At 36.0% G+C, this 21,973-nt stretch overlaps 13 protein-coding genes and 4 pseudogenes across 17 annotated transcripts, besides 3 other annotated features; 5 read left to right on the forward strand and 12 right to left on the reverse strand.

Annotated features, from left to right (window-relative positions):
* Positions 1 to 8,205: part of a mobile genetic element that runs on past the window's edge.
* TVAGG3_0312140 (protein of unknown function, DUF4106 family) lies at positions 288 to 941 on the reverse strand (the record flags this gene model as incomplete). Its single annotated transcript, XM_051229877.1, has 1 exon — positions 288 to 941. One exon carries the CDS (start codon positions 939 to 941, stop codon positions 288 to 290), a length of 654 nt encoding a protein of 217 aa, XP_051099607.1.
* On the reverse strand, positions 1,283 to 1,890 carry TVAGG3_0312150 (annotated as a pseudogene). Its single transcript has one exon. A coding segment is annotated over exon 1 (608 nt).
* TVAGG3_0312160 (protein of unknown function, DUF4106 family) lies at positions 1,923 to 2,408 on the reverse strand (the record flags this gene model as incomplete). Its single annotated transcript, XM_051229878.1, has 1 exon — positions 1,923 to 2,408. One exon carries the CDS (start codon positions 2,406 to 2,408, stop codon positions 1,923 to 1,925), a length of 486 nt encoding a protein of 161 aa, XP_051099608.1.
* Positions 3,187 to 3,432, reverse strand: TVAGG3_0312170 (protein of unknown function, DUF4106 family; the record flags this gene model as incomplete). The annotated part of the gene is made up of 1 exon (XM_051229879.1): positions 3,187 to 3,432. The coding sequence occupies one exon, from the start codon at positions 3,430 to 3,432 to the stop codon at positions 3,187 to 3,189; it is 246 nt and encodes an 81-aa protein (XP_051099609.1).
* Positions 3,537 to 4,773, reverse strand: TVAGG3_0312180 (annotated as a pseudogene). The gene has a single exon. A coding segment is annotated over exon 1 (1,237 nt).
* On the reverse strand, positions 7,611 to 8,067 carry TVAGG3_0312190 (annotated as a pseudogene). The gene has a single exon. A coding segment is annotated over exon 1 (457 nt).
* Positions 8,206 to 13,807: a mobile genetic element.
* Positions 8,479 to 8,810, forward strand: TVAGG3_0312210 (phage tail repeat-like family; the record flags this gene model as incomplete). The annotated part of the gene is made up of 1 exon (XM_051229880.1): positions 8,479 to 8,810. A coding segment is annotated over one exon (332 nt), but the record flags the coding sequence as incomplete, so codon positions are not given.
* TVAGG3_0312220 lies at positions 11,665 to 12,690 on the forward strand (annotated as a pseudogene). The gene has a single exon. A coding segment is annotated over exon 1 (1,026 nt).
* A 1-nt stretch (position 13,808) lies between the features above and the next one.
* TVAGG3_0312230 (uncharacterized protein) lies at positions 13,809 to 14,069 on the reverse strand (the record flags this gene model as incomplete). Its single annotated transcript, XM_001298362.1, has 1 exon — positions 13,809 to 14,069. One exon carries the CDS (start codon positions 14,067 to 14,069, stop codon positions 13,809 to 13,811), a length of 261 nt encoding a protein of 86 aa, XP_001298363.1.
* Positions 14,070 to 14,099: 30 nt separating this feature from the next.
* On the forward strand, positions 14,100 to 14,363 carry TVAGG3_0312240 (uncharacterized protein; the record flags this gene model as incomplete). Its single annotated transcript, XM_051229881.1, has 1 exon — positions 14,100 to 14,363. The coding sequence occupies one exon, from the start codon at positions 14,100 to 14,102 to the stop codon at positions 14,361 to 14,363; it is 264 nt and encodes an 87-aa protein (XP_051099611.1).
* A 456-nt stretch (positions 14,364 to 14,819) lies between these two features.
* On the reverse strand, positions 14,820 to 15,108 carry TVAGG3_0312250 (uncharacterized protein; the record flags this gene model as incomplete). The annotated part of the gene is made up of 1 exon (XM_051229882.1): positions 14,820 to 15,108. A coding segment is annotated over one exon (289 nt), but the record flags the coding sequence as incomplete, so codon positions are not given.
* A 32-nt stretch (positions 15,109 to 15,140) lies between these two features.
* On the reverse strand, positions 15,141 to 15,725 carry TVAGG3_0312260 (uncharacterized protein; the record flags this gene model as incomplete). Its single annotated transcript, XM_051229883.1, has 1 exon — positions 15,141 to 15,725. One exon carries the CDS (start codon positions 15,723 to 15,725, stop codon positions 15,141 to 15,143), a length of 585 nt encoding a protein of 194 aa, XP_051099613.1.
* A 47-nt stretch (positions 15,726 to 15,772) lies between these two features.
* On the reverse strand, positions 15,773 to 16,132 carry TVAGG3_0312270 (uncharacterized protein; the record flags this gene model as incomplete). Its single annotated transcript, XM_051229884.1, has 1 exon — positions 15,773 to 16,132. One exon carries the CDS (start codon positions 16,130 to 16,132, stop codon positions 15,773 to 15,775), a length of 360 nt encoding a protein of 119 aa, XP_051099614.1.
* Positions 16,133 to 16,262: 130 nt separating this feature from the next.
* On the forward strand, positions 16,263 to 16,874 carry TVAGG3_0312280 (uncharacterized protein; the record flags this gene model as incomplete). Its single annotated transcript, XM_001298363.1, has 1 exon — positions 16,263 to 16,874. The coding sequence occupies one exon, from the start codon at positions 16,263 to 16,265 to the stop codon at positions 16,872 to 16,874; it is 612 nt and encodes a 203-aa protein (XP_001298364.1).
* Positions 16,875 to 16,902: 28 nt separating this feature from the next.
* On the reverse strand, positions 16,903 to 17,103 carry TVAGG3_0312290 (uncharacterized protein; the record flags this gene model as incomplete). The annotated part of the gene is made up of 1 exon (XM_051229885.1): positions 16,903 to 17,103. One exon carries the CDS (start codon positions 17,101 to 17,103, stop codon positions 16,903 to 16,905), a length of 201 nt encoding a protein of 66 aa, XP_051099615.1.
* Positions 17,104 to 17,489: 386 nt separating this feature from the next.
* TVAGG3_0312310 (KilA, N-terminal/APSES-type HTH, DNA-binding family) lies at positions 17,490 to 18,317 on the forward strand (the record flags this gene model as incomplete). Its single annotated transcript, XM_001298364.1, has 1 exon — positions 17,490 to 18,317. The coding sequence occupies one exon, from the start codon at positions 17,490 to 17,492 to the stop codon at positions 18,315 to 18,317; it is 828 nt and encodes a 275-aa protein (XP_001298365.1).
* Positions 17,490 to 21,973: part of a mobile genetic element that runs on past the window's edge.
* Positions 20,397 to 21,092, reverse strand: TVAGG3_0312320 (protein of unknown function, DUF4106 family; the record flags this gene model as incomplete). The annotated part of the gene is made up of 1 exon (XM_051229886.1): positions 20,397 to 21,092. One exon carries the CDS (start codon positions 21,090 to 21,092, stop codon positions 20,397 to 20,399), a length of 696 nt encoding a protein of 231 aa, XP_051099616.1.

Below are 21,973 nucleotides of genomic sequence, written 5' to 3' on the forward strand. Positions count from 1 at the left end.
TTGAAGCAAAACAGAGTTTACACACACAAACAATACAAGTTCATTGATAGAATAGTTCTTTACACAAACAATGGAAAATGTTATAGAATAGCAGTCTTTGCTGAACCTAAATATTTTCATAAAGCAAAGAAAGTTGGTATAACTGAAATGGTGAAAGTTCTTGACGTTGACAAAAATATAACAACAAAACTGACCGATATTTCTAAAGGTAAGTTTATAATACAATACTATGTCAAAAACTGGCGTACTGTCAATATTTGACGGAGAGAAGTCAGTTCAAGAACAACTTACTGACCTGCTGCCAAAATCTGCTCGATGGAAGCTGTCGTTATACCAATCTGAGGAGCCCCAGCAGGTTTCATCGAACGAATTTTCAAAAGAGCATCTTCCGTGAAAAGTGCTATTGGTTTTGTAAACTTCTTTGCTTTCAATTCATCTGGACCGTCTCTGTCACCAGTATATTGTATTTGAACTGTACCAACAGTTGAAATACCACCCATAAAGTCTTCTGAGTCAGCAAATGGAATGCCAAGCCAAAAGTTTGAACGGTCTCTATTTGTATATTGAGTTTTTTGAGCTCCTGCATGAGTCCATACTTTCACATATGGCATAATAGAACTTTGTATTTCAGGGTTAATGGTTGTTGTGAAGTTGTTGTTAAAGTTCATAGCATCTAATGTCAAGTTGTATGACCTCATATCTTCAACTGTAGAATATTCTTCTCTTGGATAATATTTGCCATCTATGTTTATATGATATTTAATACCAGGGTTGTAGAAACAAGAATAGTCATTTATAGTTCGTCTGAACAGTACAAACATAGTATCTGCATGTTTCATTGCAGTTGTTAAGGCAATATCTGTTCTTGCACCTGGTTCAGCACTTTGGTTTCCAACTTCACCTGCAAAGTCTTTGACAGATATTTGGTGTATAGGGAACATAAGTGGAACTGCAATATATTTGGCAGCTAAAGCATTTGAAATATCTGGGTCCAACATATAGACTGCAAGTCTGCTTTCTATTCTCTTGCATTCAAACTTTTCGCATGTGAACTTAACTGGGTCCCAAGCAGTTCCAGCAGCATTGAATAATAGTTTACTTCAGTGTTGAGGTTTGAGAAACCAAAGTTTAAGTCAACTTTGTCTTTGCAAAAGTCACAGAACTTGGCTCCACCAGTTCCAGCTACAGTAAGAGTGAATGGGTCTTGTGGTGCAATGACTAAGTTATTTTTGCTTGGAGTAAGTTCGATTAGAAATTTTTCCTGCCCAGTTTGGCAAGTATCTTAAAAACCTGAAGTGAGGAAAGATGACAAAGGAACTCTAAGTTTCAATTTTACTTTAGTGACAGCATTTCCATCTGAACCAGAAAGGTTAACATAAACTCCTGGAACGTTAGGGTCAAGTCTTCTTATTTTCTCAATAGTTGCATACTGGTCTGTTTGTTCTCTAGCTTGTGGTTGTACTGAGTTTCTTAAAGCGAACCATTCATAGTTTGCCCATGTTACTGTTTGAACTAAGTCAGAGTTAGAATATATCTTAATAATCCCATGAAAACTTCTGGAGCATATTGGTATCCGACATAGAAAATTCCATTGCAACCTTTCTTGTCAGACAACTTGGCAGAAGGTTTTATTTCAATGTCTTGTTCCACGTATAAGAAAGAGTTGTCAATAGAAATAATATGAAACCTGTCGCAAGCAATATCTACTGTTGTTGAAGAACCTTCTCCAAACTCACCTACGTTTCCATAAGAAACAGCAGTTGTATATTCGTAAGTTCCAGGAACTATTTCTGACCTTCTAATGGCATTGTCGCATTCGTTATACCATTCGGAAACATTTCCATTCATGGCATCCAAAACTGTTGGCGTTATATTCTGAGCGGCGTACATTTCATATGGGTAAAAATATAGAATAGTTGGATTTATATGTCATAATAGAACCCACGTGGACCAAGCTTTACTTTCTTCCTGACTGAGTTTTTAACTCTTCTTTTTCCTTCATTGCCACTACTTTCACTAGATGAAGTTACTTCTTCACTACTTTCACTTTGTTCTACTCTTCTCTTCTTCTTTGGTGTCGCTTTTGGTAACTTGCCCTCTGCTTCAAGTTGTTGCATCTTTGCCTCATGTTCACCTAGTATGTTGTAAATTTCCCATGTCCTTTTTGCCTTTGGGCTCTGGTCGCCCATCTCAGGTAACCTATATCCTAGAAAGAGTTTGTCATAGTTTGTATTTGAGTCTTCGCGTATTGTTTGCATGACTCTTTCCTGAGTTTCCGGTTCAAGCTCTTCAAACAGTGCCTGTCCATATGGAATAAGCTCGTTTCCAAATATATGTTTTTGTAGCCATTCTGGTTTTCTTTCCATGTTACCAACAATATCTTTTGTGAATGGAAAGCTTTTACCCAATCTTTCAGTTTTGCGTCATTTATTTCTGTAGTTGTTTTATTTTGTCAAGGAACATGTTTTTCAATACTAACATTTCATTTGGTTACTGTCCATTTGAGTTTTCTTAAATATTCATCCCTTCTCGGTTCATTGTCTGCAAAGTAAGTTTTTATGACATTTTGTAAACTTTCTTTGCAAGGTCATGTACAATAGGTTCTCTTCCTTCTCTCTCCCTAACTTTCTTTCTAAACTCTTCACCAAATATACCATCTCTATGGTTCTGTGTAGTTCTTTGAGATAAATGTTCTAGAACGTCAGGTGTTATATTTCCATCAGCCATGTTCATTTTCATACTGGTCCAAAATATCTGCATGTTTCATATCTTTCAATGGCATTAAAGCCGCGCTTAAAATACCAGCTATATCTCGTTCACCATTCAATTCCATTGCGTCTACAACTTCTTGGAATTGAGGTTGTAAGTTTATGAACCACCTATCCGGATTAGCTTTATGACCCCATCTCATTGTAGTTCCATCGTCTGCAGAAACAAAAGTAGGTTTTTTCCATCTTGGTTAGGTTCTGAATGAACTTTAAACAATGTTTCATTTCTATATGTTTTCTTGAAATTTAACCTTTTATTTTCACCGAGTTCATCCGAAGATTGAACGTTAAATGCTCGTAAGTAAAAGGGTTGTTGTATTTGTGTACATTTTCTTTCAGTACTTCCATTCTATGCTGAATATTTTCATCTGGTGTTGGAGTCTTTGTATGTCGGCAAACATTTTTCGATATTCTTCTACTATGTCAGCCGAATTTTTTTTAGACTCTTGAAAATATTCCATATTCTCCGCATACTCTTGTTGAGGTCAAGATTTTTCGGCTGTTCCAAATCTTCATCTAGTTCTGTGAAGTTAGTTTCCAAAGGAGGGACTTGTTCGTTTCCTTCAGGCTCTTCTAGCTGTTGTTGCTGAACTATTTCTTCCATGTCTGGTTGTATCTGAACTATTTCTTCCTGTGGAGTTTCTTGTACCTCATCTGCTGGCATTTCATATATTCCGAGACCGTTTTTAACAAGTTCCCTTTCTAAGTCATCCGGACTCAAAAACCTTTCTTCTTTCGTTCCGTCTCTATTTTTACGCGTTTCATGACGGGAGTTGAATTGTCATTTAGCTCTGACATCAAATATCTCGGAGTAAATTCAGTCATGTCATTTGGATGATATGCTATTAAATCATATCCCTTAGCGAGCTTGTATTTTCCAGGTTTGAAATTATATCCGATTTGTGCTGAACCATAAAGCTAAATAGGTTCGGGTCAGTATTTCCATCCTTGAACTTTCGAATAGCTTCTTTATATCTGTCACTAAAGTCAATACTATCTGGGTAACCATAGTCTTCCTTAAGCCTTTTTAAGAATTCTTGGTTTCCTTGTTCTCTACTTCTTTTATGTCCTTGCTCTGTTTGTGGTTGTTGTTGTGCAGGGTTTGAACTGTTGGTTGCTGTGCTGGTTGTGGAGGTGGTGCAGGTGCAGGGTTTTGAACTGTGGTTGTGTTTGGTTGTGTGTGTTTTGGTGCATGCCTATGTCTGTGTCCATGTGACGATGTAAATGTTTTAGGTAGTCCTGGTGCAGGTGCTTCTCTTGGAGGGTTTGGTGGTATATAAGTTCCACTAGCTAGTATATAAGTTCCACCAGCTGGTTATAAGTTCCACCAGCTGGCACATATGTTCCATCTGCAGCGTAATGTCCTACCTGACTTTTCGTTTTTAAGAAAGCATTTACTAGGTCTGTTTGGTCTGTTGTAACTCTTTTTCTTGACTTTTCACAACAGTTGCTCTAACGGCGTCATAGGCACTTTGAACTGCCTGTCTCGTTGCTGCATCTGTTATTTTCGTCATATTTTGTGCTACTTCTTTAACTCTTTGTCGAAACCTTCAGACTTCAGTTTCTTTCCAGATGAGAAGTCGTTCACTTGTTTCACCTTACTATGAAGAGCTTCGAAGGCGTTCTTAAAGTCAGCATTCGTTAAAGCTTCATTTGAACTGTCTTCATCCGCTTGTTTTTTGTCCTTATTGACCCTATAAGCTGGGCTGCTTTAGCGTTTGGCTTGGGCATCTAACCAGTCATTGTTAGCTTTTATATATTCTGCGCTTTTCATTGCCTTTTGCATGGCTGCGTCGTTATTTTTACTTTCTTGTGCTAAGTTTTCATACTGTACGGTTTGGTTTTGCAACTGTAAAAGTTTTTCTGCCTTACATTTGCTTCAACTTCCTTTTTATACTCATCGCTATCCATATATGTCTTCAGGGCTTTTTTGTTTTATCTCTTCATCTTTCAGTATTTTATATCGAGTAGTATGGTTTTTCAAATTTATGACATCTTGTTCCATTTTTGCTACTTCTGTTGCTTTTCTGACACTTTTTTTCGCATATTCCTCTGTACTTAGTTCTTTCAGTTGTTCTTCTTTCTTCTTTTTCTCTACGTTTAACTCATGAGTTTCTTTGTGTGTCTGTCATATTCTAGTTTCTTTTCGTTTTCACCTATTTGCTTCTGTATGTCTATGTTTGACTTTTTGACATCTGATATTTGATTTTTGAGTAAACTCAAATTCATTTGACTTGAGGGTTATATGCTGTTCCGTCTGCAGCTCCACCATAGCCTGCCATTTCGCTAAAAGTGCCGCTCTTAAACCTCCACTCTGTGCACCAATGACTCGGTTAAAAGCATAGGATTGCTTGACATTTGTTGCAACATAGTGGGGTCATTCAGCATTTGTTGTTGCAACTGTTGTTGTGGTGTCAGTCTTACTATTGGATGTTTCAATGCTCTCTTCCTCTTACGTATATTCTTACGTAGCTTACGTGGCATTTTAAGTGAAGTTAAAAAGCGGCTTTATACTAAACATCTTCGGGGCTAGAGGGCGCAACGCGCCTGGAAGCCCCACTACCTTTTTTTTTTTTTTTTTTTTTAATAATGCTCTCAGTTATTCCAAAGTAAAAGATTAAAAGCCTGTAAAAAAAAAAGGTAGTGGGGCTTCCAGGGGCTGCGCCCCTTCTAGCCCTGAAGATGTTTAGTATAAATGAAGTTTTTATTCGGAGGGCTTCCAGGCGCGTTGCGCACTCTAGCCCTGAAGATGTTTAGTATAAATGAAGTTCTTATATACGGGTCTTCCAGGAGCTTTTCACAAATTATATATGTTTTCATGTTTTGTCACTTTTCTGTCACTTTTCAGGAAAAACATTTTTATTATTATATATAAATGAATTTTACAAAACCACCGTTACCGTTCTTTGGAAATAAGAGTAAATGTAAAGATATTCTATTGAGAGAACTTAAGAAACTACCGAATGGTCTAACATTTGTAGATTTGTTCGGTGGAAGTTTCTATATATCCCATTTGTGCCATACAATTATTCCCAGACTCAAAGATTATATGCAATGACTTCGACAACTATATGGACCGTCTCAAACATATACCAGACACAAACAAAATATTGAGTGAGTTGAAAGAAAAGATACCTATAGGTAAGATGGAACGTATACCATTAGATAAGAAAAATATTGTGAGAGAGGTTTTGAAAAAAGCAGAATATATAGACTGGGATAGTATATCTGCTAGACTATTATATAGTGGTTCTATAAGAGTTCATGACATTGAAACACTTATGTCAAAAGTTTTATATCTTAACTATACAAATGTTTTCAAAGAGGACATAGAAAAATATATTGAGGTATAGAGTTTGTGAGATGTTATTGGACAGAGTTGTATGAAAAATATAAAGACAAGGAAAATGTTTTCTTTATAGTGGACCGCCGTTCTATAACACATGGGATTTTCAATACCAAGTAGACTGGACTTTGAGAGACTCTTTAGAAACTTTAGACGTTTTACATAACTGTCCATGCTTTTACTTTACATCCGATAAAAGTGGTTTGGAAACCGTTATGAGATGGTTAGGACATACATGACTATGAGTTTAGATATGACAAGATAGAATATGAGAGAGGTCCTATAAACCGGAGAAAGTGTCATAACAAAGAAATTTTATTAGTAAGTAAATGTGGTTTGAAATAGGACTACTTGTTTTAGGTTTTTTCCATTGTGTCATTTATTTATTTGAACGTGGCAGAAAAGTACAGAGAATATAAGATGAACCAATGCCTGTAAATGTTCAGTATATGTACTCGTAAGAGATATTTTATCTAATATTAAATGGACGCACAGAACTTAGCGAATGCACAGCAACCTGGACAACCAAACCCAGAGAATATTCCAAATGAAGTTAGAATACAAACTGCAATGGCAAACTATGGTCAAGTGCCAACAGATGTACAAATGCAACTGCCATGTCAAATGACGCTGCGTTAGATTTGCCACCATGGTATCAAATATGAGATGGAAAGAGTTTTATACAAACCCTGAAGTGGGATATAAACAACTTTATGCAGATGACGCGAACACAGGAGTTGACCCAGAATATGTTTTCTACCAGAGGAGAAACAGAATGTATGAGCTCCAGTTAAAGAATGCTATGGAACTCAACAGGAAACGCAAAAGACTAGGCGGACATTAGATTTTACATATAGTAAAATGGGTTTCTTCAGTAAGATAGGAAACTTCTTTCGAAATGTTGGAAGAGGTATATGGAATGGAATAAAAACCGTAGGAAGAGGAATTTGGAACGGATCAAAATATTGGTAAAAGAGTAGGTCAGTTTTGTTGGTATTATACCTAAAGACCTGAACCAGAAGAACAAGCTCCTGTTTATACAACAGCCTGAACCTGCACCACAGTCTAGTTGGCAACCAAATCCAACACCTCAACCGTATTAAAAATTATATTTTTACGTTCGATAGTAGTTGTTGTATATGAAACTAAGTTCTAAGTAAAACGCATGGTATAATGGAACTATTCTCTTTCTTCCATCTGTGTAAACCATACTTGAAAGTCTGAAATACTTCCACTCGGTGGTTCATATAGCTTTGTAGGTTTTTCGTAAAAGTCATTTGCCAAGCATAAAAAGAGTTTTTGTGCACCAGAAAATGAAGCATGAACTATAATAGCATCTTGGTCGAAACATATTTTCATATGTTCCATTAGGGTTTTCGACTTCATAAAAGTCCGGGTGTACTGGATATTCTGCAGGCTGATTTAACATCCTCAAAATCTATACCATGCCAAGTTGTTATATTTTGTAGAAATATAAACGTTTTCTCCAAGGTCTTCTATTCTATTGATTTTAACAGTTGCATTTTTCCTGTCATATATAATATCGAGATGGTACTCTCCTTCGTCAATGTTAACTGGTTTGCATATTCGAGATAGATATCGTTTATTTTTCTTGAAAAGCTTGAAGAGTTGTTTCTAAGTTTACAAGCAAATTCACTTGTAAAAGTTTTCCCTGTTCAAATTTCTCATACGTACGTTTTTCTTTGTTATAGTATCGAACTTCAAACCGACCGTAAATGGGAAACCATGTATGGCTTCTGAAATGAACTTCATTCTACGAAAGCCAATAGCTTTTGTGACAGATGGGTCTCTTAGCCATCTTAACGGGTAGTCAAAACGATAGCCTTCATGCTTTACGGTCTCTGTCTCAAACTTTTGACCGACATTCGTAAAAAGTTCATCTAATGGTTTAGTTGTAGCAACTCTTGAATTTTCTTTTTCTATTGAAAGCATATTTTATCTAGAATAAAAATGTCAAATGAAACAGCGTCTATGAGAGAAATAAAACACAACCGATAACTCATTTTGCAAGCTCTAAATAAGAACACAACAAACTTTTCAAACTATTCTAAGATATCTGAGTCATTGAAAGAAGGAAACTTAAAACTGACATTAAACCCTTTAACAGATGAGTTTCTATTTCAAGACAAGAAGAACAATACTGTCTGTATAAATCCAACAAAAGGAACTTTAAACGAGAAGCCTATAAATGAACTTCTTTTGAAAGCAGATGTTGACAACAAAGCTGACAAAGAATATGTAGACGATGCAATAGCAAAAGAAGAAGAAAGAGCTAACAATGCTTATGCAACAAAAGAACATACTCATCCTGAACTAGCAGACAAAACATATGTTGACAATAAAATGTCAAGTGAAGTGACGAGAGCTGAAAACGAATATTCTAAAAAGACTCATACACATTCTATATCTGAAATAACAGACTTAAACGTTAGCCTTGAAAAGAAAGCGGATAAGGAATATGTGGCTAGTAAGTTAGAGAAGAAAGCAGATAAGGAATATGTGGATGAAAAAGATAATGAAATTAAAGAAAGGGCTGAATGGTATCATGAATGGACATCGAAGATTTTAAAAACTAAAGCTGATACAGGATGGGTTTCAGGATGTTTAGACCTTAAAGCAGATAAAACTTATGTTAACGATGAGTTAGAGAAGAAATCAAATAAGACTCATACACATACAAGTTTTACAACTGTTAGAGCAGACGACATAATATTGAACTTTGACCTTGGTTCAAGTGCACCATTAGAAAATCCGAGTACAAGCGTAAAAGATACACTAAACAGTTTAGATAACAGTTGCAGGAACATTGAAAGTCATGCCAGAAACTTTGAAGCACATGAACTACCCGCAATGTTAGACAAGAAAGCAGACAAAACAGAGCTTCAAACATTAAAGACAGAAATACTTCAAACATTATATCCTATAGGCTCTATTTATACGTCAATGAACTCTACCAGACCAGAAACAGTTCTGGGTTTTGGAACTTGGACTCAAATAGTCGACAGGTTTTTGTATTGTGCAAACTCTTCAAAGGAAACAGGTGGAAGTAAAACGATTTCAGGTGAAAATTTACCTGCACACAGTCACTACATAGATTTAAGTACATCTCAAGCAGGTTGGCATAAGCATAGATATTGGGATTGGTCAGCAATGACAAAAGGTAAAGGATATGATGTTAAAGACAACGTTAAGTTTGCTATAAATTGTTACTGGAGTAACACTGAGGAGGAGGAAACCATACACATCGCGTTTCAGGATATACGCAAACAACGGGACAAAGTAAAGACTACATGCCACCTTACATGACAGTTTACGCATGGTATAGAAATGCTTAGTCGTCATTTTCAACTTCTTTAGCATATTCGTCAGGAGTTGTCTTATATTTGTTAGGAACTGTCTTTGAAAGTATACCACCTTGAACTTTGACAAGTTTGAAACGAGGTCTGGCAATAGTAGTTTTATCTTCTGCTTGCAGTGTGTACATTTTGCCATGTTTGCCTAAAACTTCATAATATTCTCTTGTATACTTTCTTCTATTTTACGAACACGAATGTGAGTACCTGTCGGGTTCCCATTGTTGTCATAGTCAATAGTATTTTCATATGGGTCGCGTTTAGGTATTTCTATTTTTACTTTGTCACCTTTCTGAAGTTTGAAGCCCGGCATTCTTTCTTGTTTGTCTCTTTTGACTAAATTATTAAATATATAGTCTTTCTCTAAGTCAGGATTGTTTTTCATTTCTTCGGGGGAGTGGTTTCCCAAACCTTTTTGTTTACGGTTATTGTAAATATTTAAAACTTGTCTCATCTTTGCCATGGAGAAGTGTCTATATTTGTCGTCATATGACATTTCATTTGCTTCACCACCTTGTGGTTGGTTTAAGTCTCTTAACATTTTTATACAACCGTCAATGACACAAGAGCAGAATGGTTTTGGTCGACAATGAAATATTGGTTTACATTTTTTGAACGCAGATAGTTTTTAATATCGTCTGATTTGAAAGAACTTTCACAGTCAGATGTCAGTTTTGTTGGATGGTATTTGTCAACGAATATTGTCAAAGCAGTTTTCACATCTAAAATATTTTTGGACCATAATGGTATGGCTTCACAGTATCTTGTGTTTTGACCAACAAATATTAGCCAGTATGGAGGTCCATCTTCTCTATACCTCGGAATGTTTTCCAAGATATCCATAAACCAAGCATTTGGTGTTGAACTAAAGATTTTTATCATGAGTGCTTTCTTTGTTGCCTTAGAAACATAGGGGTCCTTGTTTGGATTCGTCATTTTTTAACCCATAAGAAATGGGTTTATTTGGCGCGTTAGCAGGAGTTGCATCCAGATTTTTACCCGCAGTGGGAACAATAGCCAGAGGTGTATTTGGAGTTGGAAGGAAGATTTTGAGTACATTAGGTATACTTAAAGAGAAAGCACAACCTATTATACAAACTGTACAGAAAGGTTGGGATGTAGCACGAGATGCAACAAATCTTATTCCAAATCCTGAAACAAGAGGAAAAGTTCAAGGATGGATGGACAATGTAGGAAGACAAGCAGGAAACTATTATAACAAAGCAAATGACTACTATAACCAAGCAGGACACTATATGGACCAAGGTGAAAGATTCTTTAACAGAGGATATAACCATGCACAAACAGTGGGTAAACAATAACCAACCGCAACCACCTCAAACTTGGGAATGTAAAATTTTTTACTGAGATGAAATGAACAATACAGCATTGAGACAAATGGGTTCAAGATGGATTTGTCGGCTTCCAGCAGTTACACCACGTGTTTGTCAAGTTCTTCCTATACCTCAGAAGTTTTAGACCGACTTAAAAAACAACAACAACCAGTTTGAAAACAAACCAAACTAAAATTTTTTACTGAGATGAAATACCGAAGAAGTTGAAACGGTAGATTTGACACCACAAACAAAAAGTTCAGAACCTTTGTCAAAACCTGTCAAAGAACTTACAGATGAAGAGAAAAATTCAATAATAGAAAGTGCCAGGTCTGGAAATACAAACCCTAACTACAAAGTCACTTTTCATAAAAATGGAACGGCTAGTATCTCAAAAAAGAAACAGACTCTCACAAATAAAATATTGAAGTCTGAAGGAGCTTTCGAGACAACAGATGGAAAAGTTTACTTCACTGACCAACAGTTCATTATAGAACATCTCATTGACTTAGAGTCGAAATATTCTAAACTTTACAACAAACACAAAAAGTTGAAAGGAAAACAAAAACAAATGGCATATGATATTTATGAAGATGTTGACGACACAACTGTTCCTGCAAGTGAAGTAAAGTCAGAGGAACCGAAAAGTGACGAAAAAACCGATAGAAGAAGAAAAACCAAAAACTGAAGATAAACCAAAACCAAAGTTTAGTTTCCAAACTAAACCAAGTCAACCTTCATTAGCTGGTATGGGTTGGCGTCAAAGACTTATGGCAGCAGGCGGTTATGTAAAGTAAAGAAAAAAACATTTTTTTATTTTTATAAAAATGCCCCCATATAGAATGGATAGAAAATCTGCTAGAATAAAAGCAGAGTTGCAAAGTTATGGTTGGAGAGTTTCGAAGAAGTTTAAATATAAGAAGGGAAGACCCATAAAAGTCTATGACAAATTGTCTGGTCTTCGCTACGAAATGGATTTGGAAACAGCACGTGCAAATTATCCAAACAGACTAGAGAGGTTAGAAGAAGAACGTCTTATGGACATGCCTTTCGATGTTAGTGAACCTCAAGTTGAAGGACACGACGGCTTTGCCAGATTCTACTGGAAACATGACGAACAATTGCATCCTTTGAGAAGGAAAAAAGGTAGTGCAGAGGATGGTCATGCTCCCATGGAAAGAACAAGATATGCATATGAGAAGTACCGTGAAGTTAGAAGTCAAATTACATCTGGTCGAACCTTTACAGTAAACTTTGACGAAGGAAAGAACAAAGAAGGCTTCATGGGTGTACTTGCTGCCATACAAGACGGAAATAAGAAAGGACACAATCTCAGATTGACCATAACAGATTTGGATGGTCACATTTACTATGCATATGGCAATGTCACAACAGCTGCAATGCTTCTTGACGCTTTCAAGACTACAAAGAGAGAACAAATGGTTGACTCCGACTCAGACATTTTGAATGCAATTGAAGGAATTGCAAGTGTCAAGTTCGAATGGTACCAACCTAACCCTCAAGCAGTCAGACAACATGCTGGATACTTCCCCTTCAGAAATAAGTCTGACATTGACTTGACAAGGTATGGAATTTACAATTCAATTGAAACAATTGTCAATGAACCTTGCATTCTTACATGTCTCAGGAACTCTGGTCTTGTTACAGATGAGAAGATGAAGTATCTTGAGTCATGTGTGAAGACAAGGTACATTCTCAGAGGTCAATTGGCAAAAATTGCACCGTTGGCAAATGTCAATATCCGAGTCAAATACCTACAGCTAAAGGTTCTTCACATGACGACTATGTTGTTGACTTCAAATTGCCATGGTTGAAGATTGTAATTGTCCACAACCACTTCATGTTGAACGAAAGTCTTACAAACCCATTGTTCGGAAAAGGCAAGTGCAACATTGTCAGAGCTGTAAACATTCTTTTCGAGAAAGGTTTGTTGGAACCAATTCCAGATGACAAGCTGACAGAAACTTTTGTACCAAAAGACGAAACAAACTTTTCACTGTTAGCAAGACCAAAAGTTGTTCCAGACAAAGTTCTAGTACAAAAGAAGTACACAATTCCACAAGGAGTTGGATTGTTCGGATACCAACCTGAACCAGAAGAACTTCCAATGAGGTTGCAAGAACTTCAAGATGCTATAAACAAACTTCCATTGAGACATCCAATTGACGTCAAATTGTATTGGAGAGCATCTGAGTTAGGTCAGAAGGTTTTATATGAAACAGGTTGCTTCGACGATGTTTATGAGATAACAGGAGAAGTTTCTCAGAAGATAAGAGACTCACTTGAATTTCCACAAACTGGACCAATTGGTTGCGACAAGTTCGACTCAGATGAAAAATATACTATGTCGACCTTAACGCTGCATACATGAGGTTTGTCCAATATATTCCGACTGGAATTCCAAACGAAGATGGTGAGTTCCCGGGAAGGAACTATACAGTTGGAAAAGTCATACAACAACTGTATGATATTAGGAAAGCTTCAAACCCCAAACTTGCAATGACACTCAAATTGCTTATGAATTCGACATGGGGATATTCCATTAAGAAACCTCAAGAGATGAAGAGTAAACATTATGAGAAGGTCGACAACTTTGTTGAAAGGTTTTCTCCTTTTGTTTTGAAGTACGAATTCACTCAAGGTCAAAGTGGCTTAGTAACCACATTAAAACCTATTGTCGAACATTGGTCTTACCCTCAGTTCGCAAAGGCAGTCCTTGACAACTACAACAAATTCTTCTCCGAAGTCAAATCCAAAGTCAAGGTTTACTATGAGAACATTGACGCACTCATGACGAACGAAGAAGGATACAACAAACTCATTGAAATGGGAATGGTCGGTGAAAAGATGGGTCAATTCAAATTGGACAAAATTTTCACCGAAGTTCATGTCCTCTCCAAGCGTAAGTACTGGGGTGTTAAAGAAGATGGTGAAATAGTTAAACATTGCATGAAATAAAAAATTTTTATTCGAATTTGAATTTAAATGTGGGAATTCTTGGGAACGTGAAAGGCTTATTTACTTGAGGAACAGGTAAAGGTGGTGGAGGTGGAGGTGGTGGCAACCAGTCCATTTTATATTCCTTCCTAGCTAATTTCCGTTTAATTTCATGGTCGCCCTCGGAGTCTTTGAATCGGACAGGTCGAGTTACACCATTCTTGGTCTCAAACTCATATATAACCTGTTTGTCTGTATTTTCGTCGACTATGGCACGAGACACGAACATTGACCAAACGGACAAAAAGTGTCATTTCGGATGGTCAAGCAGCCAATCGCATTCGAGCACTTCGAAGAAGCCTTACGTTCCAAGGGAGAGGGTGTCTGGTGCAAGGCAGAGGTCATGAAACTCTACGAGCAGTACATCCTCAATGCCTGGGAGGACAAATCGTCCTTGGATTGGCAATTCTACCAACTCCTCTGGGACGACCTCCTACGCAACTGGGATAACGAAAGAGCCCAATTCAAAGGTCGGGAACTAATTTTACAAATTACCATTAATTTAACCTACTTATCTAAATAAACACCTAAATTTACTCGGGGTTTCCCCCTAAAATAAAATTTTTTTACTCTTAGAACCACTCGAGGTTCTCCTTACGGTTGTTGAGCTTGTCACCGTCAATGTGTCTGACCTTCGTCTTCTTGTTTGGATTTGGAACCCATTGCATACCGACAAGCCTTCCCATGGAAATTGAACCGTAATTCCGAAGGGTAAGGCTCAAGTGTCCCAAGTTGTTGAGGACTGGGGTAAGAACCTTGCCTGTCTCCTTGTTGCGGATTTTGTATGGGTAGGGTTGGGAAATTTCGTAACCGTCATCGGCAACAAGGGTTGCCCAAACTTCCTTTTCTTCGTGTTTCTCTTCTTCTTCCTCTTCTTCTTCGTGTTTCTCTTCTTCCTCGAAAATTCCTTCTTCAATTTGGTACTCACGAAGTACGGTGTTGCATGTTCTGTCCTTTCCGAGTACCTTCCAGATGGTGTCTATCTCTTCGAAGAAACGGTAGATGAGTCTGGCAAGGTTTTGGTTCTCTATGTTGTATTGGCGCAAGGTTTCCGCGAAATCGTTCAGGACTTTCTTATTGGAAGCTTGGTTCGTGAGGACTTCGACTTTGAGATTGGTTATCTCTTCCATAAGACTACTTTGGAGAGTCTTAATGGTGTTTGACAGATGAGCGTTCAATTGGGCAATTTGAATTTGAACTGGGCGCTTGTCTGGCAACCTTGAAAGGACATCTGCCATTGAGTTTGGCTTTGGTGCTTGTTCGGACATCGAAAAAATGAAGTGGTTTGAGAATGACGGTTTTACTTCAAAAAGCTTGTTATGACGGTTAAGTCATACAACAAGTTTAAAATAATATCTTGTTCTTCTTCTGAACGTTTGTTGTCTCTTCCGATAAAAGTTTCGAACATGAGAACCAAAAAACGTTTTTTGAGATTGCGGAAGAGTTCAGGCAAACGTTCATATTCTGGATATGTTGGGAGCAGTTCGAAACATCTGAGCTGACTTTCGGACAAAATTGGGACAATGTCAACAAATTCATCTTTGGTCGGACTGCTTGAAGGTAAGTCCCTTACATGTAAGTAGCTCTGGTAAAGTCTTCTCATTTCTGCTAACTTTTGGAGTATAGCTTCGTAGTTTAGAAGTTTTAATTTTAAATGTCTTATTCCACTCTTGACATCTAAACGGTAACTATCCATGAGGTCAAGAGTAGCTTTGGTAGCTTTAAGTGGAGCTATCTGTTCCTTGACTTCTGCAATTTTGGTTGCAATTGTGATTTGAGCTCCTTCAAGTTCGCCGTCTATGTCGTTCTCAACACCTTCAACCATAGCTTGAAACTCTTCATCGGTCCATTGAGTTTGGTGTGGGACGAATTTAACTTGCTTCATTCAAAAAATGAAAAAATGTTTTTACTCAAAGCGTGCCATGTATATGTTTACTGAACTGGCTGAATGTCGCCTTCACAGGTTATGTAGAATGGCTGTCCTGAGAAGTGAAGGAGAGACTGAATTGCCAATTTCATATGGGGTAGGGGGTTCTCCTTGTTTGGTATTTTTATCCAAGGACGTTTGTTTAGGAACTTAACAAGAGCTTCTCTTTTGGCGTCCTTTATGCCATCGTAGGCTGTCCCGTCTGGTATTTGAATTGGAATTCCAGTCGAAGTCTCGAGCTGAAGTGTAGACCTTCCAGAAATAGAGATGAACTTGACCTTGGGCTTCATTACCTTGCGCAAGTAGTCTTTTAAGCAGTCGTTAATTTCAATTAGGTAAATTGCCTCGTCAAGTCTTTCTTGCATTCCAAGTTCTTCCAGTTGTCCGTCCGTAAACCATTCAAATTTTCGAAAATTGAGAACTTTTTGGTCGAACTTCAGAAAAAGTTTTTCCTTCCGACAGGAAAATATTTTCCTTCCGACAGGACACAAACGGATGACTGACGTTCCTCTTCCTGAATGCCTTCCAAAGCCAGCAGAACCGAAAGCTGCAGAACTCCAGCAGCAACCACAACAACCTCAGTTCCAGCAAGTACCTCCACCAAATTACTACCAATTTCCACCTCAAGGTTACTACCCACCACAAGGCTTCCCGAACTACCCTCCACAAGGCTTCCCGAACTACCCTCCTCAACCTATGCCTTACTTCCCCAACCCTTGGTTGTTCCAGCAAGCTCCACCCCAGCAATTCCAATTCCAATCTCAATCGAAGAGAGACCAAGACTTCGAAGAAGGTCTGAACCGCTTACGCAAAGAGTATGCTACAGCTCCAATGGAAGACGACAGGCTTTCAGTCTCTTCCCTCAAATCGACCGATTCGACTCGTACCACAGATTCGGTTCGTGACCGTGAAGACTACCTCAAGCAGTCTGAGAGACTCTTCATCCTACAATCATTTACAGTTGGAGCTCTCAAGAACATGCGCAATTACGAAGGTCAGACACCAGCTGGAGACCGCAAAACAGATGTACTCGCAAGAGCCGTCCAGCTCGTCAAGACAAAGACTGAGATAGTCGACTTCATTCTTGCAGCTTGCCCATACAAGTAAAAAAATAAACAATTACGAGTTAAACTTTTTATTCTTTCTTTTCTGAGTTGTTTAGAGCTGGTTTCTCTTGTAGGAACCTTTCGTACTCTTCCATGGTCATGTAATTGCGAATTTGGTACGCAATTCCAGGTTCGTTGTTTTTGAACCTTACGTATGTAACGCTTCCATCCTCCTCAGGGAAGTAAGCTGCTAACATCTGACCAAGTTTTCTCGGTGACTCGGAGCTCATTAAAAATGTCACTTTTTAAACGTTAAGTTTTTAGTCTTATTTTACCCTTTGTTTGTCAAGGTAGTATTGGAGTGCAATTTCTCCAAATTCTCTGTGTCGGAGTTCTTCAGCATTTTCCAAGGTGTACCTGGAGAACTCAAAGAAGTTGTCAAGAAGATACTGCCATGCTGCTCTTCTGAGTTCGTCGGTATTTTGGAAGTGTTGCACCTTCGAGTCTTCGGACATGAAAAAATGACACTTTTTCATTATATAACTGTTATTTTTTACGAAGTGAACTTTTGCACTTCGTAAAAAAAATCCCTGAAATCATATCTTTTATACAAAATAAAAAAAATAACGCTAATTTTTTATAAAATATTTTTTTTATTTTGTATGTAAAGACAGTAATGTCAACAACAGAGAACACAACAACTGCTATCGTTCATGAAGCTATAAATGAAGAATACGAGTGGGTTCAGTATAACAAACAGTTACGTCTCATTCGTTCGGTCAAAGATGACATGTACCAAATGCAAAGTATTTTGAATGCTCTTCGTTCTACAAAGCAAGCACATCATTGGTTTGAAAACCAACAGACAAAAGAACTTTTAGAAGAATTTCCTCATATGTTTGCGACCCGAGGAAAACCGCGGGTCGAGATTCCGTACGAAAATCGTAAAAATTTGCTAAATGGTTTGAGAGGCTGGTATGTACATAGACTTCTTGTAAATGCTGTTGCAATGTGGGCTTCACCTCGTTACGCTTGTTATATTTTCATGATGTTAGATGAACTTCATAGACAAGAACGTGAAGAGCTAGAGAACAAGCTTGAAGCAAAAGATGAAGTCATTGAAGCAAAAGACAAAAGCCTTCAGAAAAGAATACCACGTTCGGTACCAAAAGGAAAGGAAAAGAACTATAAGTATATGATTTATACTGAAGAGATGGAAAATGAAGAAGACAGAGATATGGTTATGTTGCATTTAGTCAGAAGAAACAACAAAAGCTTTTACGACCTTGCTAAGATTTACAAATCTGACAGAAATTGGTTCTATCGCGAAAACTTACCGATTTCAATGACACCGAATGAAGATGTGAAACAAATAGTTCAAGATACTTTACCTCAAACACACTATGATATTAAAGGTTGTACAATACTTACCTTCAAAGAAGATTTGCCGCTACTGAAAGAAAAAATAACAGAGTATTTTGACAACTTCAAACAAGTAGAGTAGATGAACCATTTATTTTTCAAGCTTGACTTCAGATGGCTCAGGTAGCTCTATAAGGTAAATTGTCTTGTCAAATCCTTCTGGCATTCCGAGTCCTTCCTTCCGACAGGAAAAGTCCTTCCTTCCGACAGGAAAAAAATTTCCTTCCAACAGGAAAAAATTTTCCTTCCAACAGGAAAAATTTTTCCTTCCGACAGGAAAAAATTTTCCTTCCAACAGGAAAAATTTTTCCAGTTGTCCGTCGTAAACCATTCAAATTTTCGAAAATTGAGAACTTTTTGGTCGAACTTCAGAAAAAGTTTTTCCTTCCGACAGAGTGTGGTAGAATTTACGAAAAAGTGACACTTAACCTTAAATTTCCAAACACTATTTATATATGTATATTTATGTATGTATATTTATATATGTATATTTATATATGTATATTATATGTATATTTATATATGTATATTTATATATGTATATTTATATATGTATATTTATATATGTATATTTATATATGTATATTTATATATGTATATTTATATATGTATATTTATATATGTATATTATATATGTATATTTATATATGTATATTTATATATGTATATTTATATATGTATATTTATATATGTATATTTATAATGTATATATATATGTATATTTATATATGTATATATTTATATATGTATATTTATATATGTATATATTTATATATGTATATATTTATATATGTATATATTTATATATGTATATATTTATATATGTATATATTTATATATGTATATATTTATATATGTATATATTTATATATGTATATATTTATATATGTATATATTTATATATGTATATATTTATATATGTATATATTTATATATGTATATATTTATATATGTATATATTTATATATGTATATATATATATGTATATATTTATATATGTATATATTTATATATGTTATATTTATATATGTATATATTATATATGTATATATTATATATGTATATATTTATATATGTATATATTATATATGTATATATTTATATATGTATATATTTATATATGTATATATTTATATATGTATATATGTATGTATTTATATATGTATATTTATTTAAAAAAATTAAAAATAATATAATTAAAATTTATTTATATTTTAAATTTCATACTGATCTTCGATTCCAATTTGTGAATTGATATCATTAACAATTGAATTTCGGTGCACCCCTATGAGAGCGCTGGCGACCGAAACACCACTAGTAAGATTGTGTATTAGAAACTGCTTCATGCTGTGTTGAGTAAGCTTCGATGTCTTTGTAGGATAGCTTTCTGAGAGCGAAACAAGATAGTGTTGAAAAAAAATTTTGAAAATCTGAGAGACTGTGCAAGAGCCAACGACCAAAACACTACCAGTAAGATACAGCAGTAGTAGCTGCGTCATGCTGCATTGAGTATTGTTGAATAATTTGAAGTAGTGGTTTTTGAAATCAGCACCCCTATGAGAGCGCTGGCGACCGAAACACCACTAGTAAGATTGTGTATTAGAAACTGCTTCATGCTGTGTTGAGTAAGCTTCGATATCTTTATCAGACCACCTTTAAATTAACCACTCACATTCTCACTGTGGTCCATCTAAAATTTGTAAACTTTATGACATAAAATTATATTATATGCAGGATCCCACCTATTACTTAATCTTTTTGGAATAAATGTTTTATAATATTTATCGATTGATTGTAATTTTTTGTATAAAAAAAAGTTTTTTATTTATATTAAAAATATATTCGGTTAATGATATTATCTTATAATTTGTAAATAAATCTAGTAATAAAATAACTTTAATAGTTGGTGTCACTTTTTCGAAAATTCTGGTTTTTTCCTTCCGACAGGAAAAAATTTTCCTTCCGACAGGAAAAATTTTTCCTTCCGACAGGAAAATATTTTCCTTCCAACAGGAAAAGTTTTTCCTTCCAACTGGAAGAACTCTTCCTTCCGACAGGACACAAACGAATGTCCGACGTACCACCAACCGAGTCCATTCCAAAGCCAGAAGAACCGAAAGCTGCAGAACCACAACAGACTAAGACCAAACACTTACATTTTTTACGCTTGACTTTTTACAATTTGAACTTTGTTTGCGTAGATATGAATTCTGAAAGAAGTATGAGGGTCTTGTATGACTTTGTACTTCTCCCATAGTTCATGTCTGTCAAACTTACCTGCCATGGACTCTTTCATAAGTTCCATGAAATCGTCTTCGGACAATCCGGGGAAAAGTACAATGTCAGTAAGTATTCTCTTTACATCCTTACTTAAACTCTTGGCTGTCTGTACACAAATGACAACAGAGATGTTAAAGTGTCTGAGCTTCTTAAGAATTCGACACATGTCTTGTTCTCTATTCTTTAACAAAGGATGAGAGGCGAAATCATCTAAGATAAGAAGACATCTGTGAGGGTAAGTCTTCCAATCGTAAGATTGCAATTTCTTCGAAATGTATTCTATCTCTTTCTGTTTGTTTCTGAAGTGTTTCTTCTCTAATATTCTCTGCATTTCCTCATTTGGGTCTTTAAACTTCGAATTGACATACTCATTTATAGCATTATACTTCAAAACCCTTCTTTGGTACTTCTTTATCCAATCTAACAACTCAGTATCCTTTATACATACTAACTTAGACTTCTTTATAATATCTTTGAACGAATTGACGGTTTGGTCAAATTGACCAGAAGTACTACAAATGACAACTAACTCATAGAATGGGTTCTTCTCATCTAGTTCTTGTTGTTGTGCAGCCATTTTAAGATAAGTGAAAGTCTTACCCGACCCAGGCGGTGCAATTAGACCTGTTATACCATTCTGAGCAAATAAGAACTTGTCATGTATGGGTTTTATCTGAGCATTTTCCAACTTCCTCTTGTTCTTATTTAAAACATTCTCAAATTTTTTGTCAATGTCAGCAAACTTTTTTTCTAACATATTTTTAGAAAAATTAAAATTTTTATCTTTTAGAAAATGTCTAGCGATTTCGCTATCGAAAAAACCAGAATTTTCGAAAAAGTGACACCAACTATTAAAGTTATTTTATTACTAGATTTATTTACAAATTATAAGATAATATCATTAACCGAATATATTTTTAATATAAATAAAAAACTTTTTTTATACAAAAAATTACAATCAATCGATAAATATTATAAAACATTTATTCCAAAAAGATTAAGTAATAGGTGGGATCCTGCATATAATATAATTTTATGTCATAAAGCTTACAAATTTTAGATGGACCACAGTGAGAATGTGAGTGGTTAATTTAAAGGTGGTCTGATAAAGACATCGAAGCTTACTCAACACAGCATGAAGCAGTTTCTAATACACAATCTTACTAGTGGTGTTTCGGTCGCCAGCGCTCTCATAGGGGTGCTGATTTCAAAAACCACTACTTCAAATTATTCAACAATACTCAATGCAGCATGAAGCAGCTACTACTGCTGTATCTTACTGGTAGTGTTTTGGTCGTTGGCTCTTGCACAGTCTCTCAGATTTTCAAAATTTTTTTTTCAACACTATCTTGTTTCGCTCTCAGAAAGCTATCCTACAAAGACATCGAAGCTTACTCAACACAGCATGAAGCAGTTTCTAATACACAATCTTACTAGTGGTGTTTCGGTCGCCAGCGC

This window comes from Trichomonas vaginalis, chromosome V, assembly GCF_026262505.1.
Source record: "Trichomonas vaginalis G3 chromosome V, whole genome shotgun sequence".
Lineage (NCBI taxonomy): Eukaryota > Parabasalia > Trichomonadida > Trichomonadidae > Trichomonas > Trichomonas vaginalis.